Genomic DNA, 21269 nt, shown 5'->3' with positions numbered 1-21269 from the left:
CCCTCCTTTGCAAGCTGCAAGAGCTCAAGGTGGTACAGGTTTTATTATTCACAAATCTGTAAAATTTGAAACAATCCCACTCAATACACCACTACAGGCATGTGCAGTTAGAACTCATATCGGGAAAAAAATTACTTTATGCTCGCTATATATTGAACCATCCTTAGAACTTTTCCTCTTAGATCATGCTGGTAATCCAAGAAGGCTTAGACTTTCTGACCTCCAAGACTTGATCAATCAGCTTCCTGCCCCTTTTATTTTAATGGGTGATTTTAATGCAAAGCATACTTTATGGGGTGGAAATGTGTGCGATAGATGGGGTAATCTTGTTGAAGAATTAATCTACAACAATGATGTAATACTAATGAATGATGGTTCTCCAACTAGGTATGATGTATTCCACAACTCTACATCAGCCATTGATTTGTCAATCTGTTCCTCATCCATTCGATTGGACTACCTTTGGTCAGTAAATGAACACCTACATGGCAGTGACCATTGGCCAATAATGTTAAATTATGTCCATAATCTTCCTTCTCAGTGTCCACCAAAATGGAAGATAGATGAGGCAGACTGGGCAGCTTATGAAAACTGTTCACACACTGATAAAGAATATGATGAATTTACATCTCCAGTGCATGCCTATCAACATCTTGAAAATATTATTGATGATAATGCTAGCAAGTTTATACCTAAAACATGCGGTTTACCTCATCGCTCTGTAGTTCCTTGGTGGAGTAAAGAATGTGCCAACGCAAGAAAAGTGACCCGAACTTGCTTCAGAAGATACTTGAGGACAAACTATTTAGCAGATAGAATAGCATATCTCAGAGCCTGTGCCAAACAAAAAAGAATTTTTAAAAAAGCAAAGAGAGCATCTTGGAAGAAATATATATCTAATATTAATACCAAAACTCCTTCAAAGGAAATATGGGACAAGATTAGAAAACTTCAAGGTAAATTCGTCCCTAAGCCTCTACCAATATTAAGGGAAAATAATAGATATATATCTGACCCCAAAGATGTAGCAGAGGTTCTTGCTAAGCACTTTGCTCATGTATCAAGTGCTGACAACTATTCCCCAGCATTTCAACAAATTAGAGCATCAACATCTGTTGTTCCTCCTGCTTCTTCAAATACTGAAGCTTTTAACCTGCCTTTTTATAATGGAGGAGATGCAAAATGCTATCTCCAGCTCTTCTTTAACTGCCCCAGGTGAGGATGGCATCCGGTATGAAATGATATCACATCTTCCAGTGGATACCAAGGAATTTTTATTAGAAACCTTTAATGGTCTATGGGCTTCCCATACATCTCCTGATTCCTGGCATACTTCAATTGTAATTCCAGGCCACAAGTCTGGTAAAGACCCAGAACTGCCATCTAGTTATAGGCCCATATCCTTGACCAGTTGCATATGCAAACTATTTGAGAGAATGATCAACAACAGACTTGTGTGGTATCTAGAATCAAAAAATCTTTTATCTAACAGACAGTTTGGTTTCAGGAAGAACCGAAGTACTCTGGACCCTTTGCTGATGTTATCAAGGGAAATTTCAAATGCTTTTTCTAACCAAAACCAGGTGGTGGGTGTCTTTTTTGACCTCGAAAAGGCATATGACACCACCTGGAGGGGTGGTATTTTAAAGCAATTGGCCTCGTGGGGTATAGGAGGACATATGTTCTCTTTTATTGAAGAATTTTTATCAAACCGCTCCATTAAAGTGAGAGTAGGGTCAGAACTATCTTCATCCTACATGCAAGAAGAAGGTGTCCCCCAAGGCAGCGTATTGAGTGTGACCTTGTTTGCTGTTGCAATTAATAGTCTCATTAGTCACATACCTCCTGGCATACAAGGATCACTATTTGTCGATGACTTTGCAATTTATTGTAGTGGATCATCTGCACTACAAGCATGCCAAAATCTTCAAATTGCAATAAATGCTGCTTCCGCATGGGCAAATTCTCGCGGATTCATGTTTTCTCCTCAGAAGACCAAAGCCATTCGCTTTACTCGTACTCGTAAAAGGGAAGAGATCCCCACCCTTTTCTCAAATGATTGTATTTTGCCATATGAGGATAGTGTCAAGTTTCTTGGAGTCATTTTCGACAAGAAAATGACATTTGGTCCCCATATAAATGACCTATCTATCAGGGTTAAGAAGTCACTGAACATTCTGAAAGTGATATCGCATTTTGATTGGGGTGCTGATAGAACAACTTTGCTTAGAATTTATACATCTTTGTGTCTGAGCAAGTTAGACTATGCATGCCAAATATATGGGTCAGCTACAAAGACTTTACTTGGAAAACTTGATATTGTTCACAATGCTGGGCTTCGCATCTGCACAGGTGCTTACAGAACATCTCCCATTGACAGTCTCTATGTTGATTCTGGCATACCTCCCCTTTCCATTCGCAGAGAGGAGTTGAGTTTGAGGTTTTTAGCTAGGTCCCTTGCTGTGAGAAACAATCCTAACTGTAAATATGTTAGGGCGCCTTTAGATCGGGCTCCTAACAGATCTAGAGTGCCTAAGCCTTTGGAAGTACAGCTGAAAAATGATGCTAGAGAAGTAGGCTTGTTAACAGCACAGATAGCAGAGGTAGGATATCCCAAGTCTCCTCCTTGGTGTAATCCACCTGTTAAAGTATGTTTTACGGCAGGAGGGAAAAATACCTTACCTAGTAGGGTAATGAAAAGTGAGTTTTTAAATCATGCTGCTCAACATCATGGGAAACATGTTTTTACAGATGGCTCCAAATCGGCTGCAGGAGTTGGAAGTGCAGCTGTGGTGGGGGATATTGTTATTAGAAGGAAACTCCCATCCTCTTGTTCAATTTTTACTGCTGAGCTGTACGCAATAATTCTCGCAGTCCAACATATTTTTAAAAATGGCAACCAAAATAGTTTTTATACAATTTTTACGGATTCCAATAGTGTTTTACTCTCATTAAAACAAATTATGCCAGGCCATCATCTAGTACAAGAGGTGCAGGACTGGTTAGTACTTCTGCAGTCTAGGAAGAGTATCAGTGTTCACTTCTGTTGGGTCCCTGCCCATGTTGGGGTGGATGGGAATGAACAAGTAGATAAGGCAGCAAAGGAAGCTTCAGGGCTAAGTAATCCATCCCCCTTGAGTATTCCTTACAAAGATCTTAGAAGTGAGATTCATCTTTACTGTAAAAATAAGTGGCAAGCTCGATGGTCTGAACGGACCACCAATACAAAATTGAAACAAATCCACCCATTGGTGGATAAATGGTCATCTTGTAATTCTACAAGTAGAAGGGATACCATTATTTTAACTAGGCTGCGTATTGGCCATACACATGCAACGCACAATTATTTAATGAAGAGTGGGGAAGGGAGACAGGCCCCTCTTTGTAATACCTGTCAAGTGACAATGGATGTTAAACATATTTTAGTCGATTGTCCTGTTTTTAATCTCCAGAGGAGGACACATTTACTCCAGGACAAACCGTTAAGAGATATACTGGGGGAAAACTGTAATACCCTGAACTTGAGAAAATTTATACAAAGTATTGGGTTATATTACGAGCTATAATTGATTTTATTAATTTATTTATTTATTTTACCCTTTTAATCCCTATTTATTTCACATCTAGATTTTATTGTATGAAAGTGTTACGATTTGTATTAAAGGTTAAAATTATACTAAATGTTGTGAGTGTACAGATATGATTGAATGATTTTAGTTATATAGCGCTGAATGGCCTTTGATGCCCCAGTGCTTGGCTTAATGCCTAAATCCCATATTCAATTCAATTCAATTCTTGGACATAACCTTACAATATATTTCCTTACAACTAAAACACTTAATACAAAAATTAACTGCATTTGAATAAACCCAATACCTATAATCCTTTAATTCCAAAAACTAGAATTATAACAAACAACAAAAAGACCTTAAACTTAACGTTCAAAATGAAAAAAACAATCACATTCACATAAGTCCGAAGAAAACGCTAACAAACCTTAAATTACACCCACACCACAACCAAAATAAGTATATAAGTTTTTCTATTCACCGTATTTTGTGGACACCGACATTGTCGTCCACACAAAGCCGAACTGTCTTTCATGGTACACTACCACAGCTCTATGGCCAACAGTACACTGTATGGCATTTTGCCACAATTGCCTCAACTGGTCAGAGTCTTGGATATCATTATCAGCAACCAGAACTTTTCTACTCAGGCCAGGTTATTAACAGTTATATAGTCTTAGGAGCAATCGAATCAAAGTCCTTTATTATAAGCCTGGTCAGCAACATGCAAGTCCACATTAAAAAAAAATACTTTCTCCAAAGGAGTTACAGCTTGTAGGTTAAAAAAAAAAAAAAATTACGAACACTCCTAGCTAACTAATTTATGGCAGTATAATCAAAGATGAATAATAAACTGTTTCTATTATTAACAATCATGCCAAACAGATAAACAAAACTGTACTTACTGGTAAGATAAATAATCACTGCAATTGTCTCCGGCTGCAGTGAGTCAAAAATAATAATTTGCCTAAGACATTCATCTCTGTCCTAAATTAGCTACCAAAAAAAAAAAAAAAAAAAAAAAAAAAAACCACCTCAATAATACCAACAGTCTTTCTCACTACAAACAATCATTACACTAACTACCTCTCACTGGCTGGCTCGTTCTCCTCTCTCGAAAGGATTTGGCAAAACCACAAAAGAAAATAAAGAAATAAGAATATTAATCCTTCACATTATCATGTTTGAATGACAATAAAGTTTACTAATTTTTTATCAGAAAATTTCATATTTTGAGATATTGGTCTTCAAATGTATTGTAAAGATTGAGGAATATACTTTAGTATGTAGAAGTATGAGCTTTAACAGTGATTTTATGTCACTGCTGGGTACCATGAGGATGTAAGAATCATATCTCAACGTTTACGTAATCATATTTCAGAGTTATTTACTTATCAGTGGTGAACCGCTTCCCTCAAATCCAAAAATGCCCCTCCCACACACACACGTGTAGGCTACATGTAACAGATGTGCACACATGAACAGGAGTGGTTAACATAATAGATTCTTATGTAGTCTATTTTTCTGGGCAAATCTTACACTTGGCTGATTTAGGCATCATCTTTGACATTTTATACACAATAGTGCAATATGTAATAAAAATGGATAATGCATTGCTCAGAAAATGGTTGAATTATGTGTGATATTAAAGTAAATAGCTTTCCCTTGAATTTTTAAAGAAAAATTTAGAAACGTGAAATATGCTGTAAATGTTGTCTAAGCCCAAAAAATGCAGTAATCTAAATTTCCAAAATTCCAAGCCAGAGGCTGTCAGTCTCGTTCCTTAAGTTCCAATTCATTGACACCTGTGGAATTTCAAAGTGTGTTTTCAGGCATTTTCCTCATTTTCTTAGAATTCGCCTCTACAGTATGTGACATGTAAGCTTCCAGTGTATCACTTGCTGTGTATACAGTACAGCTATAGCAAATAACCCTTTTTTTGGTTGTATAATTTATTTTTATCCTCAGAAATATGCTGTACCTCTTGCTAGGTACAGTATTTCTATTCATAACTGTGCAAAGAATATTTTGGTGTATAGTCTTAATAGTTAGTGATCTTGCACATTATTGCTTATAACACTATAAGATTGAAATAACAATAGGAATTTAAGATTTTTATATTTTGACTTTGGACATACCCAGGACATCTGTCTTGACTAGAACTACTGCTGTCAGCAGTATTCAGTGGTATTTTTTATTTATTCTGCAATATACTATTTTGCTAGGAATACAGTGCACTAGTTCAATGAGAAATTTGTGTCTTGGATATCAAAAGTTATGAGATAAATTCTTTGGTATCATAGTGCTGACCATCACATAATGTTTCATTATGTATCAGAGTTTTACTTAGTGATTCCACATCATTTCCAGATCCCAGAATATTGCCGCAACATGGAAGAAAGCGAGATTCAAGAAAATGCCTTCCATTTGATATTTGCCTTTGACGAGATTGTGGCTCTGGGTTACAGGGAGAGCGTTAATTTGGCCCAAATTCGAACATTTGTTGAAATGGACTCTCATGAAGAGAAGGTTTACCGTGCTGTTCGGGAGACACAGGAGAAGGAGGCACGCACAAAGATGAAGGTATGTAATAGTGTATGCTCTTCTTTCATATCATTAACTTATTGAGTGTTTAGATAGGAAAATTTAACGGTTAATTTGAATAAAGTTTAGATTTAGAAACTGCCTGTGAATTGTTTGTCAGGTGTAACCTTGTTTTTGTCAGATGTTGAATTAGAATTTGGGTGTTGGGAAGTAAATAGTACCTGATTGCCATATGTAAGTTGAGCATTGTTTATATCTATGAACCTCCCTATTGTTCATATCGCTGTTTCTCTGGAAGCTTGGGTTATTGACATCCCTAAAATTTTCAAAATTTCACATTTTTTTTCTTTTTAATAGACATTCTCTAGTAATCTAATAGCAGTCCATCTGAAAAAATGTCATGGATATTTCTTTTAAAGATTTGTAAAGCTAATATTTTAATTATAGCATTTTAAATTAAATGCATAAATACTACATTTCTAAACATTATTATGGTCTTTGTAATTTGTCATGTTTTTATTGTAATTACAGGAAAAAGCTAAAGAACTTCAACGCAAGCGTTATGAAGAATCCAAACGAGGAGTCAAATCCCCTGGATTTTCGGGGGGTAACAGTGGAGGATTTGGAATGTCTGGAGGTTTTGGAGGCAGCTCTGGGGGATTCACAACACCAACAGAAGCTATTACACCAACACAGGTAAGGTTTCTTTGGATTGTGCTCTATATGATTATAATATGTTGCATTTTTCTTTCTTAGTTATCACACTTCACTTCCACTCCCAGGTAGGTTTAAAGCCTGTCAGTGGAATCAGTTGTCTTCTCCGCTCAATTCTGTTTTCAAAAATTCTCTCTCTTCTCAGCTGTTCAATTGTTGCCATGTTGTTCTTTGTCAGAATCTCTTCAATTCCATCCCTCCAGCGTTTACGTGGTCTACCTCTTGATCTCCCACCAGGCGTCCAGTCCCATCTCTTCCTTGCAATTGTATTTCCATCCATTCTCATTAAATGTCCCAGCCATCTCAGCTGTCCCTTCTCAATCTTGTTAAACATAGGAGATACCCCAACCATCCTTCTAAAGTCTACTTTTCTTATTCTATCTCTTGTTTTGTGCATTATTGTTCTCAGGCTTTTCATCTCTGAAGCTTGGACTCTGCTCCTGTCTTTGATTGTCATTGTCCAGCTCTCTGATCCATATGTCATGATTGGTGTTAGTAATCCTTCAAATATGGTTTTCTTTACTTCTATAGGTACGTATGCATCTCTCATAATTGGATAGAGTGCTCCAGAGCATTTCTTAGTTATATTGATTATAAAAAAATCATGTGCTGTGGAATAGTAACATGTTCACAATTTTTTTCAGGAATCTCGGCCTAATACCATCAAGGCATCTGGCCCTAATCGTGCCATGAAGTTAGGTAGCAAGGCTAAAGATGTTGACTCATTCGTTGATCAGCTGAAGTCGGAGGGAGAAAGAGTGGTGTCCGCTGCAGAGACTGTCAACAAGTTGGCTCCAGTATCTACTCCACAAGTTGATGTGGAACCGTAAGTATTCATTTGTTTGATACAGTATTTGCATCTAGACAAAGGCTTGATAGAATTATGGGATCATCTAGGGAACACTACTATATTTGCAACAAAGTTATTTGATGCTTGTTGAGAATATTACTCCTGGTTTATAAGTATCCTATAGTTAATTACTGTAGCAATATATATATAGTATCACTATAATGTATATATATGATTTTGTAATTGCTTATACAGTCCATTTATTATTTGCAAAGAGTACTTATCTTGGCCCTTTCTAAAGTGTACAATTCGGACTTGTCAGAGATAGATTTATCCCCTTTTTTCCCTTCCATAAAAGTCTCGCATAAGCTGGAAAAACCGTGTAGTCCCACAAAAGGAAAATGAAAATGTTCTCTTAATTTGCTGAAAAATCTTTTTTTTACTACTGTATAAAGGGTGCTGAATTTGAGAACATTAAATACACATACCATGCAACATCTGCTGTTGTCAATAGTACGGATACAAAATGTGTAATCCTGATCGGAACTATTTTAAAACCTTAGTCTTTTGAAGGATGGTTGTACCATGAGCGCATGCATTGCAGTACATTGTAGGCATTACTTGTTCTTTGCAGCATCCCTTCAGCCCATAGGTGCACCTGGTTTTTTAGCTTTCTACTTACCTCCATTCTAGATTTCTTTCTTCCCTCTTGCTGCTTCCCATAACTTTTCTAGTTGTATATCCCATTTGGCAGCCAAGGACTGTATCACAGTTGATGGCCTGCAAGTTTCCACTAATCGCCAGGGGGTTTCCACCAGTTGTCAGCATTGTACTAAATGTAATTATTACTGTACAAGACATTTAAAAGCTGTGTTTTACTGGTCAAATATTTTTAAGATGAGCTAAAAGTAATCTGAGAGAAGCTTCTATTTCTGAGGTCTAGGATGTAAGACTGGATCTTGGAAAATTTTATCACCTCCAAACCAAAGTAATCAAAGGAGGAGATATCAGCTGCTGAACTGCAAATGGTAACAACCAGTAATTACCACCAAGCCATCTTTTTGATAGTCCATTACCATTGCTATCTCAGAAAATAACCATTGATAATGGCAAATAGCCAAAGGCTTCAAAATGGCCTTATGGCTGCACCCATCTAGATTTTTTACTGCCCAACTACAAACTTCATGGCTCGTGGTGTATCCAAGATTGTTTCTTGTAGGCTTGTCAACTTTTCATCAGCCATACAGGCAATTGCAAAACAGGCTCACCTTGTTTGTTCCTGCGCGAATACAAACTATAATCCTTTAATAGGGGCATGAATTAGGCAAAACGATGAAAACAGACATTTAAACTCTTAACAAGGTGGAGGGTAGGCCCCGACAACCTGCCAGATAGAGCAACCCTCTCTCCGAGTTCAGCCAAAGTGCAACACAATCTTAGCTACTCTGCCGTCTCATAATTAGACTTTGTCTCACACTTATCCTGTATAACTTAATTCAGCTGATCACATCTGTGTCGGCTCCACACAGATGTGATCGGCTGAATTAAGTTATACAGGTAAGTGTTCGAAAATTAATTTTGAATTTAAGAATTCATATTTTAATCCTTTGTTTTTATATTTAGATAAATATACTGGGAGATTTTGTTTGAGGTATATTAAGGGAAGAAGACTAGAATTAAATCATACACTGGAAAACTAACAGTATCGGAGTCATCTTTAACCCTGGATAGGTACGCTCCTCGGACACCCCTTTAAGGGTATACTCGGTCGCGCGCGACCCCGACGCAAAAAAAAATTCTTGAAAAATCTGTTTGTTCCAACACGAATACTTACCTCGAACTACTTTCTTTAGGAGATCACTGGTTATCTCTCTCTGCCGACCAGAGTTTTGAATAGTTACCCCCCCGCTCCGCGCCCTAAGTATCTTTACCCCCGGCATCCAGGAATGTGCCCCGAGGGTAGGATTAAGGTAGGTCGCTTGCTAGCCGGGTCACCCTCCTCATTAAGTTCTCTGGTCGCGAGAGGTTAACATCTCTCTCTCTCGTATCTCTGTCGATCCTTTGTGTGCGTCCTGTGCCCCACGTGTTCCCAGCGTGGCAACTTGCGTTTTTTTCCAGTGTACTTTCCCAAGTGTTCCTGTGCGTTCACTTTTCAACCGTGTGCTTACCCAGTGTTTAATTCATTTGCTTAAGTGCTTGTGTCGTGCGTTATGGAGCAGGTTCGCCGTTGTCCTGGGCCTAGAGCCGGGAACTCGTGTGGAGCGTTCCTCTCCAAGCCCGAAGTGGATCCTCACTCCCTTTGTTCCTCCTGTAGGGGTAAAGTGTGCTCGTCTGCAGACACGTGCCCCGAGTGCGTGGACTGGAGCGATATACAGTGGGTACATTATGGTACTAAGAAAAGAAAATCAGCGAAACGTTCCCCCAGGAAAGTTAGTGTTTCCTCGCCGATACCGTCACCCAGTGAGCGTTCCGACGGGGTCTCGGTTTCGCCGTCCCCTACACAAAGTAGGGGACGAGGTAAGTCTAGTGTAGTGGATGAGCAAGGCGTCCTATTCCAGGAGCCCAGTGTTAGTGCAGGGCCAGTAGCAGGCCCCTCTAGGGCTAGTGAAGGACCCAGTAGTGCGTCCGGAGAGTCGGCCCTTGTGCTCGGGGGGCACGCTTCCTCCGATGACCCCGTGTGGGGTAGTAACGCAGTCTCAGTGTCACCGCCGCCCTCGTGGGCTTGTGCTTCTGGCTCCTCTGTAGGGGGAGATAACCAGAGTAAAGTCCAACCTGCAGGTCACGATGCCTACGGTTGGAGGCTCCCGAAGACGCCGGGTAGGTCTCCCCTGAGGATGGATGTAGCCCTGGATCCCTGGATCCCGGACATGGAACGGTTTGAGTCGTTCCCAACCCTTCCCACGGAAGTTCCCGATGACTTCCTCCAGCCCTCGACCTCTGGCATTCAACGACCGAAGAAGTCCCCCGCAGTCCCCGCTTCCAGCCGACACGTGGTGAACGCAGTGTCGTCTGGCTCTTCGGACATCTATTCCTCGTCAGAGGAAGAGGTCAAGGTGAAACACCGCCGTCGAAGGGAGCGTTCCAGGTCAAGGTCGCGCTCTCGTTACAGCAAGAAACACTCCCGCTCCCCGAGCCGTAAGTATAGGAGAAGTGTATCTCCCGGGGGCGCCTGGATCTACGTTTCGTCGCGGGAATCGAAGGTGCTTCGTTCCCCGGACCACCAGTCCAGCGAGCGGTCCCCAAGGCGGCCGCCCTCCAAGCACGGCCTTGACCCTCGCGACCTGGCTCGCAGGAAAGACCTCTCTATTAAGCATAAGTCCTCGAGGCCTCCGGTTCACCCCGCCCAGCGGGGGGAAACGCGCTTCTTACCAGGCAGCCAGACCGAACCAGCCCAGCTGGTGCGGCCTTCAGGTCGGAAGGAACGGTTCCCGCTGTCGGGTCAGCCCCCGGGAACCGCGCCCTCAGCACCCAGAGCCTTCGGGCGCACGAGAGTCCCCGCTGATCCAGCGGTGCCTACACTATCCCGAGCCCCTGGTGCGGTCTTACCTGCAGATGAGGTCCAGTACCTTGGCAGGACGGCCCCCCTGGCCCCGAGGGCCAGGCGTCCAGTCGGCGTGCCCGGTAGACCGACTCCCCCGCCCCAGGCCGAGGTCTCGGCTGACGGAGGAGAGGGCTCCCCGACGGAAGACTCCGCCTATAGGAGAGTGGTTAGCCTGATCAGAAGGCACCACGGAATAGCGGAACCTGCAGCGACAGATGGAGATTCCTGGAGGTCGAGTCTCCTGAGAATTATGCAGACTCCCTCCCAGCCTAAGTCGTCCCTGGCACTCCCTCTGGCCCGAGACCTAGTTCTAGGGCAAGAGTTTATAGACAAAGTGGTGGCCGGCAATGCCGAGGCTCCCAAGACCCAGAGTGCCTCTAAATTACTCCAGGGCCTCAAGAACCAAGGGAAGGTCGTCGCCCAGGCCCTTGTAAAGTGGAGACGGCCGTGGACATTCTGAGCCAAGGCGTTTCTGACGACAGAGCCTCTTCGGCCCCAGTCTGTTTCTCACCTGCAGAGGCCTCCATGATGGAGGAGATGTCGCGAGACTTGATTAACGTCTCCTCTTGGCTAGACTGGTGGGCGTCCACGTTGGTGGGTGTGCAAGCCTCCTACGGCCCCGAAGACCCTGACCAGCAAAGCCTGATGAGGGACCTCATTACCTCCGGGGGTAAAACCCTCAAATTCCTGACGTATCAGTTTCTCGCCCTTACAGCCAACTGGGTTCTCCGTAAGAGAGACACTGTTCTCACCAAAGTGTCTCAAAAAGTACCGGACAGGGAGGCGCGAGCAATTCGCAGTCTCCCCCTGTGGGGAGAGTCTCTTTTTCCTATGAAAGAGTTAGAGGCCTTGATGGAAAAGGTCTCGAAGAAGAAGGAGGCCAACGTCACCAAACCGGCAGCGTCAAGGAGACCTACATACAAGAGGTCCGTCTCGGACAGCGCCGCGACGCCCCAAGCCTCTTCCAGCACTACAAGGAGAGAGGCCCCCGCTTCCTCCTGGTCCTCAACTCCGCAACCCTCCCGCAGAGGTGCTACAGCGCCCTCAAGCTCCTTCAGGTCGGGTTACTCCGCTTCTAGGAGAGGCAGATCAGGCCGCTCCTCTAGAAGAAGGTAGAGTGGGAGGCCCCTATCCCCGCCCAAGCCTCGGGTTGGGGGATGCCTCAGACTACATTGGCAAGCATGGAAGGCGCAAGGAGCAGAGCCTTGGACAGTGTCCGTCCTAAAGGAGGGCTACAGACTCCCGTTCCTGGCGAATCCACCCCCTCTTATTCCGGCCAACCGGACGGAATGGCTAGCGCCCAAAGATCCGGTAAAGAGGACCGCCCTTCAAGAGGAGGTGTCCTCCATGTTAGAGAAGGGCGCCATGGAAGAAGTTTCATCTCCCAGGACCTGGTTTCTACAGTCGCCTGTTCCTGGTAGAGAAAGCGACGGGGGGGGGGTGGAGACCGGTTATAGATCTGTCGGCTCTCAACAAGTTCGTCAAGAAGACGGACTTCAAGATGGACACTCCAAAGTCAGTCCTGCTGTCCTTGAGGGAGAAAGATTTTATGATGACCGTCGACCTCAAGGACGCATACTTCCAAATTCCGATCCACCCATTGAGTCGGAAGTTCCTCCGGGTGAAATGGGGTTCCCAGATCCTGCAATTCAGGACTCTTTGCTTCGGTCTGTCAATAACGCCCCAGGTGTTCACGAGAGTCTTCACGACTGTATCAGTGTGGGCTCACGAACGTGGCATCCGCCTTATCAGATACCTGGACGACTGGTTGCTCCTTTCCGCCTCAAAGGTCCTCTTGGAAGAACAAGGGAGAAGTCTCCTTCAGTTTTGCAGAGATCTGGGTATTGTCATCAACCCAAAGAGGTCAAATCTATCCCTGTCCAACAGAATGAACTACTTGGGGATGACATTGGACACCATGCAAGGAAAAGTTTTCCCTTCGGAGGACAGGATCAAGAACCTCAGGCACATCATCAAGCCCTTCCTATCGGAACAACCAAGGAGAGCGAAAGACTGGCAGAGGCTGATAGGCCACCTGGTCTCGTTGGAGAAACTAGTTCCACAAGGGAGAATGAAGCTCAGATCCATTCAATGGAATCTCAAGAGCCTCTAGTGCCAGACACACTCACAACAAGTGCTAATTCGAGTCCTTCCAGACACAAGACCCTCCCTGGAATGGTGGTACTGCCAGTCGAACTCCCTCAAGGGGATGCCCTTCGGGACCAGCCCTCCAGAATTACTCCTGTTCACAGACGCCTCCAACCAAGGGTGGGGAGCCCACCTCCTCGACGGGACGGCACGAGGTACCTGGTTGGAAGGGGAAAAGCAACTCCACATCAATGTCCTGGAGTTGAAAGCAGTCCAGAAGGCGTACTTACACTTCGCAAGTCTGCTAAAAGGAAACACCGTGGCGTTGATGTGCGACAACGCCACGGTAATAGCATACATAAAGAAGCAGGGGGGCTTGAAATCGAGGGAGTTGTGCGATCTCACCATAGAGATTCTGAATTGGGCAGAGGAAAATCATGTGTTATTAGCAAGGTTCATTCCCGGGAAGAAAAACGTTCTGGCCGACGGCCTCAGCAGAATGGGCCAGATAGTAGGGACAGAGTGGTCCCTCCTCCCGGAAGTAGCCAGGCTCATCATTCAGCGTTGGGGTTCCCCGGTGATGGACCTCTTTGCAACGAAACTCAACGCCCAACTCCCAGTCTATTGCTCCCCTGTGCCAGACCCGAAAGCAGCCCTGGAAGACGCTTTTCAGCACAAGTGGGACAATCTGGATGTTTACGCTTTTCCCCCCTTCACGTTGATAAGGCAGGTGCTCAACAGAGTAAGGGCCGCCCGAAACCTAAAGATGACTTTGGTAGCGCCCTGGTGGCCGGAGAGGGAGTGGTTCGCAGACCTAAAAGACCTAACGAGTCACCCGCCGTGGCCTCTACCCGCCAGGTCAGACCTTCTGCTCTAGCCTCACTTTCTCAAGCTCCACGACAACCCACTCTCCCTTCGTCTTCACGCCTGGAGACTATCCAGCGGCTCCTGAAGAAGGAAGGTTATTCTCCCTCCACGGCTAAGAGAATGTCGCTATACCTGAGAAAGTCGTCAGTCGCGATATACCAAGCAAAATGGGCCTCCTTCACAAAGTGGTGCGCCGAGAGGCACATTAGACCTCTTAAGGCCTCTGTCCCAGACATAGCAGAGTTTCTGGTGTATCTCAGGGACAAAGTAGGGATGCCAATCCCAGCCATAAAAGGAGTTCGGGCTGCCTTAGGCCAAGTCTTCCTCCTGAAGGGCATCGACTTGGGGCCTCGAGACACATAGCGATGCTTGTCAAAAGCTTCGAGCAGTCTTGCCCCCCTCAGGCGAGGAGGGTGCCCCAGTGGGACTTAGCCTTGGTCCTGAAGATGCTGTGTCGTCCTCCCTTTGAGCTCTTGAAAGATATCATGGACAAAGATCTTTCCCTCAAGGACGTCTTCTTGCTGGCCTTGGCGTCCGCTAAGAGAGTGGGAGAGATCCATGGTTTGTCATACGACGTCTCTCACTCAAAGGGGTGGAAAGAAGTATCCTTCAAGTTCGTACCTTCTTTTGTGGCCAAGACTCAGAACCCATCAGTCTGGGACCCGAGGTTTGAAGGTTTCTCAATTCCTGCCATCCCTAAGACAGGTAATGCAGAAGACTTAAAATTGTGCCCAGTGCGAACAATTAGAAAATACCTGGAAAGGACAGCGCATCTCCGACCGGATATCAAGAGCCTCTTCGTTTCCACAGGTATTAATAAGAAACAGGTTTCCAAAAACACCATCTCCTTCTGGTTTAGACAGGTTATCGCCAGATCCTACAAGGAGGCTGGCATAGCAGTGCCAGGCACTCCCAGACCTCATGACATCAGGGGCCTGAGCACCTCCTTAGCCTTTGAGAAAAACATGGCAGTAGGGCAAATTCTGCGAGCAGGTACTTGGTCGAGCCAGTCAACCTTTACTGCCCACTACCTCAAGGACTACTCAAGAAAATCCTTGGACGGGTACTCCATTGGAACAGTCATCTCCGCCCTCCAAGCGGTGTAACGGAAAACCCCAGGCGCATTCAAGACTAGCGACCGGTAAGCACAAGTGCGGTTTTCCTACCTCCTACCCAGTTGCTTACTTGCCTCTTCGGGGAGTACCGTCTGTTCCCAGAAAATAACACATTCTTCACGACTACACGTCGAGAAGGAACGTCAAAAGAAGTTTTCAAAAGGTGAGTTCCTAGACACTAACGTGAATTTTTGTGTAGTTACCCTCGCTTCCGCTCTCTGGTAGGTCCCGTTATCCAGAGGCCTGTTGGCCTCCACGTCCGGGTCAGTGGGTCAGATTAGCACTCCCGCTCCTAAAGTGTAAGTCTCCTAAAGAAAGTAGTTCGAGGTAAGTATTCGTGTTGGAACAAATCTAAAATTTTAAATAATTTTTATTTTTCCGAACATACTTACCGAGAACTACTTTCGGGTAATGGCCCTCCCTTCCTTCCCCGAGTGCCTTCTTCCCTTACTAGCATGATGCTAATTCAATAGAACTTAATGAGGAGGGTGACCCGGCTAGCAAGCGACCTACCTTAATCCTACCCTCGGGGCACATTCCTGGATGCCGGGGGTAAAGATACTTAGGGCGCGGAGCGGGGGGGGTAACTATTCAAAAATCTGGTCGGCAGAGAGAGATAACCAGTGATCTCCTAAAGAAAGTAGTTCTCGGTAAGTATGTTAGGAAAAATAAAAATTATTTAAAATTTTTGATTTTTTGCAGTAACCTCCTTTTTTTTTTTTTGCCCCAAAAAAAATTCAATGAATGCTTAAAACTACTGTAAAGATAAATACTACTCATCTGCAGAAAAACTATTTATTATAAATATTTTAAAAAATTAAGTAGAAAAAAAAAACCTTACATAAAAATTCATAAAAATAAAAATTTATACATATATACACAAATCCTTTTAGGAATTGATTCTTGAATGTTTAGGACACATCTTGATGTATTTTGGATGAAGTCGGACCCATGGAGGTGAAGATCTGAAATGAGAAAAAAAGGGTAACCTTTTTAGGCCAAAAAAATGTGTCCAAATTTCATGAATTTTTTTGGGTACCCAAATGAAATAGGAATTGGCTAATTTTTTTAGGGAATAAACATATGTTATTCTAGAATAGAAATATGTAAAAAAATCTTCATTATTTTGTAAATTACATTTATATCAGGGGCCATATCTAAAGGTCATTTTTTGAGTACTTAGAAATTTCGTAAAAAAAATACATATATTTGATATATAATATGATATTTATGCAGGTAAAAATATACCAAAATATCACAAATTCTATAGGGAACAAGAATATATATAGATAGGGCAACTTACGCTTCGGATATGTCCACAAAATGGCCGCCAACCACACTGACTCAGACTCCCTAATCTGCCACCTGAAATGTAGGAAGGGTATGTCAATTTCAAGGTGCTATTTACTAATCTAATTATTCTTGGGTATGCATAAAAATTGTATGGTGGGTTGCTGGATAATTGTCGCTTATTTTACGACTATAAAATTAGAATTCTGACCCAAAAAAAAAAAAAATTTTAAGGGGAAATAAAATCGAAAAAAAAAAAATTGTAAAACATAATATTTTAGCTAAAAAAATTTGATGATATTCAATTAAAAAAGAAGTGAACAAAATTTTCCGACAAATAAACATCTAAATGAATCATTACTCTGTGATAGTTCCTTAGTACGTAGTAATTTTGAAAGAAATGGGAAAAAACGAAAAAGTGGCAATCGCAGGAAAATCGATCACATACCTATATATACGCCATATCTGGCTAAAAATAAAGATAGGCATGGGTAGCCAGATCATCTAGAAACACTTTCCAACACTATAAAAATATAAGTTTTGCGACACTACTTGCCAATTCCTTACGGTAACATGACTAAGCAAAAAATGCAAAACAAATAAAAAGGGGCACTCGATGAAAAATGGCAATGTGCTAATGGTGGGCATTTCAGAAGAAAAAAAATTTCAGCCACATGCTAGGCAAACCATCAAGGCACATTTTCCGACAAATAAACATCTAAATGAATCATTACTCTGTGATAGTTCCTTAGTACGTAGTAATTTTGAAAGAAATGGGAAAAAACGAAAAAAAGGCAATCACAGGAAAATCGAACACATACCTATATATACGCCATATCTGGCTAAAAAAAAAAAATAGGCACGGGTAGCCAGATCATCTAGAAACCCTTTCCAACACTATAAAAATATAAGTTTTGCGACACTACTTGCCAATTCCTTACGGTAACATGACTAAGCAAAAAAATGCAAAACAAATAAAAAGGGGCACTCGCGGTAAAATGGCCATTCTAATATACGGCATCTCAGATAAAAAAAAAAGACATGCACGTGTTAGCCCAACCATCAAGGCACACTTTCTAACAAATAAACATGAAAAAAAATCAATAATATATGGCAATTCCTTACTACGTAGTAAATTTTTACAAATATTGAAAAAAAACAAAAATTGGCAACCGCAGGAAAAGACCCCACCTACCAATATCTACGGCGTATCTGACAAAAAACAAAGTTACGCATGGGTAGCCAGATCATCTAGACACACTTTCCAACACTAAAAAAGCAAACGTTTTGCGACACTATTTGGCAATTTCTTAAGGAAAAATGACTTGGCCAAATAATGAAAAAAACTGAAAAAGGGGCACTCGCGGTAAAATGGTCCTCGTGGTGATGAACGACATTTCAACTAAAAAAAAAATCATGCACATGGTAGCCAAACAATCCACCAAGACTTTCCACAACTTATAACCTATACAAGTTGCACCATTCTGCGACAATTTCATAATACGTAATAACTTTGATAATTATGCAACTTACCTTAGAAGGGTAAACTCGGTCGCGCTCGACCCCGATGCGTCTCAGAAATCTGGGAAGGAGTACAGCTACAGCGATGCACATCTGGACACTACTAGAGCGTGTAGGTGAGACACCGACTGCAGGTCGATCACCCACAAATTCAGTCACGGGGGTGAGTCACGTGAGAAAAACATCTTTTGTTTTGACGCTCGGGGTCGCGGACGACCCACCGTACCGTTCCAGGGTTAAGACGATCTAATTTCCAATGGTTACATCTGATACTCTGTTTTTACCTTTCTTTGTATTATATCAACAAGACTATCTCTTAGTCGAACTTCAATCAAGAGTAAGATCTATCAAAGAGGTCTCCTACTAGTTCTGGTTACATGTTATTTACTGGGAATTGCACTTTAGCTCTGCTAGTCTAAACCCGTGAAACTCTACGGTATGTAGAGCATTGCTCAATCCTGAATTACAAAGAATATGACAATTTAATGACAAGAAATTACATTTAAAAAAATACAATTGTAATGTAATTTGTATTTTTCAATATTAATCTTACCCGATAATCATGTAGCTGTCAACTCTGTTGCCGACAGAAATCTACGGTCGGGATACGCCAGCGATCGCTATACAGGTGGGGGTGAACACCACAGCGCCATCTGTGGTCAGGTACTCCAGTACTTCTTGTCAACACCACCTCAATTTTTCCTCTGTCGTGCCTCCGGCTAGACCTACATGGATACGCTGTTGATTCTGGAGTTTTTGCTCACGATTTGGTGATGTATTTGCTCTAGAGTTTAGCCTTCGCTATTCAGGAAGCTATATTATTAGCTTAGCAAGTTTTTGGAATTAATTTGATTTAATTTTTGATTTAATTTTGGTACGAAGAGAGTATGAACTCTCTTTCACTTTTAAATGGCCGACCCTTCCCTTAGACGGAAGTGTTGGTGTCGAAGAGAGTATAGACTCTCTTAATTTTTGCTTAACAAAAGTTATAGATTTATTTTATATCTCTCCGCCTTTTATAGGCCTCTTTGATTAACTTCCTTTTATTATAAACTTATTAAAATTAATTTTTATATTTGTTTATATTCGACCTTTCCTAATAGTAGGCGGTCTTTTCTTGGAACCGAAGTTAATTAACATTGAGCCCGTCATTTCGTTTTTACCTGTTAACATATTATGCTATTTTAATGTTTTTGAAAGAATTTCTTTGATAGTCTTGTACTGTTTTCAAAGTTGAACTAACGTTTTGTTTTGTCTCTGCAGTTGTTGACGTTCAGAACGTTCAACTTGCGCTCTATCGTTACGATAGAGAGAGAGTCTATCACGGTGTCACGTTGCAGTAAGAGTAAACCGATTCTAGCGTTTTGTTCATTCTTTCTTAGCTTAAATGGTTTTAATTCTAATAAAGGAACTTTTTATTTGGGAAATCTTTCAGTTTTTTTCCTTTAACAATAATAGGTTTTAACGATATATATAATTGGGCTCTTCTCTCAGGTGCTAAGTCAAGAGAGAGTAGAGACGGAGGGAGAGAGAGGAGGATAAACGTTTCGTTCAAGCGGGTAACGTTATCGTTTTTGCTCTTCTCCCTAGTCTCTTTAGGGGAAGAAGGTAAACGTTTCTAGAGTTTTATTCTTGTTCTCAGGCTTTATGCGGTGAGAGATTTTAAACGTAGTTTATTTGATCTAGTGTTTAGTCTCTTTTCCAGCCACTGAATTATTTATCTTTCATTATGTTTTTCTGTTACATTGTAATACTGTTTTCGCAATTACTAACTTTTAATGAAGGATAGAATTGCGTGTTTCAGGTACAAACCACTTAAAGTTTCGAGTTCAGTGAAATAAGTGCAAACAGAAAATCAAAAGTGATAAAGTGATAAGCGCAAAGTGTTACAGTGTTGCGTTCGAGGGTTCGTCTGTTCGTGCCAGTTGTTCGCCTAGTCTGGGACCTCTTACAAGCTCCCAAGCCCAGGGGAGAAGTAATGTCGAAGGACTTATGGGTTCAGCAGGCCTTGATCGACGAACAGACGTTTCCCTCCGTGGTTTCGGGTGTTACCAACTCACGTAGCCGACGTAATCACCCCACCCACACAAAGACGAGAGAGCCCTTTTATTCCTCATCTGCGGAAGAGGTTTCTCGCAGAAACCATGGACCAAATCTTGCAGCTTTTAAGTGCAAGTCGGTCCCTTCCGCGCAAGTCCAACTCCTAGGTGGTGCCATTAGCACTGGGTCAGTTCGGGCTTGCTGCAGTACGACAACTGCACACCTCCCAGAGAGGCAAGGTGGTATCGCAACAGACAGTAACTCCGTCTGTTGCCGCACCAGCTGTTTTAAACCCTCAGTTTCAACGGACAGTAGCTCCGTTTGTTGTTGTCTTTCTTAAACTCTAGTGGTCTATGCTGCTGACAATGCAGTCTCAGCTTGCGGTGTTGATGCAGGAGTTTCAGGCAGAGAAGGTTAGCACACCTCCTCCTGCGAGCGCTCATGAGGCAGCCGCCTCAACTCCACCTCTGCGCAGTCCACCCTGCCAGACGTATGATGTTGAGGTTCCTCAACCTACCTCCACGCGTGAGCTGCCGCATTGGGAGTTGCCAGATACCAGCGCTGTGCAGCAACCTCCACTTTCCTTGAGGCAGGAGCCTCTTGCTATGCGGCAACCTCCTCAACACTTGAGGCAGGAGCCTTATGCTTTGCAGCAACCTCCTCTACCCTTGAGGCAGGAGCTTCATGTGTTGCGACAACCTCCTCCATCCTCGAGGCAGCAACCTCTTGCGTTGCGGCAACCTCCACCATCCTTGAGGCAGCAACCTCAACTCTTGCGGCAGCCACCTCCACTCTTGAGGCAAGAACCTCAACTCTTGAGGAACCTCATGCTATGAGGCAGCCGCCTCAACGCATGCAGCAACCGCATTCTTCACAGCATGAGCCTCTCTCTGCGCAGCTACCTCCTCAACCCTTGAGGCAGACGCAACTCTTGAGGCAGGAACCTCACAGGAGCCTCATGCTATGCGGCATCCTCCTCTAACCATGAGGCAGGAGCCTCATGCTATGCGGCATCCTCCTCAACCCATGAGGCAGGAGCCTCATGCTATGCGACATCCTTCTCTACCCATGAGGCAGCCTCATGCTATGCGGCATCCTCCTCAACCCATGAGGCAGGAGCCTCATGCTATGCGGCATCCTCCTCAACCCATGAGGCAAGAGTCTCATGCTATGAGGAGCCTCATGCTATG

At 43.0% G+C, this 21269-nt stretch overlaps 1 protein-coding gene across 1 annotated transcript in view; it reads left to right on the top strand.

Annotated features, from left to right (window-relative positions):
• The window catches only part of deltaCOP (coatomer subunit delta), a 79107-nt gene that overhangs the window by 36154 nt on the left and 21684 nt on the right, over positions 1–21269 (top strand). The window contains exons 3-5 of the mRNA XM_068388687.1: positions 5940–6152; positions 6645–6809; positions 7472–7653. Of these exons, the coding sequence (XP_068244788.1) occupies positions 5940–6152; positions 6645–6809; positions 7472–7653 (560 nt within the window). The remainder of the gene's footprint in view (positions 1–5939; positions 6153–6644; positions 6810–7471; positions 7654–21269) is intronic.

This window comes from Palaemon carinicauda, chromosome 15, assembly GCF_036898095.1.
Source record: "Palaemon carinicauda isolate YSFRI2023 chromosome 15, ASM3689809v2, whole genome shotgun sequence".
Classification (NCBI taxonomy): domain Eukaryota; kingdom Metazoa; phylum Arthropoda; class Malacostraca; order Decapoda; family Palaemonidae; genus Palaemon; species Palaemon carinicauda.
This window is presented reverse-complemented; position numbering and strand designations above follow the sequence as displayed.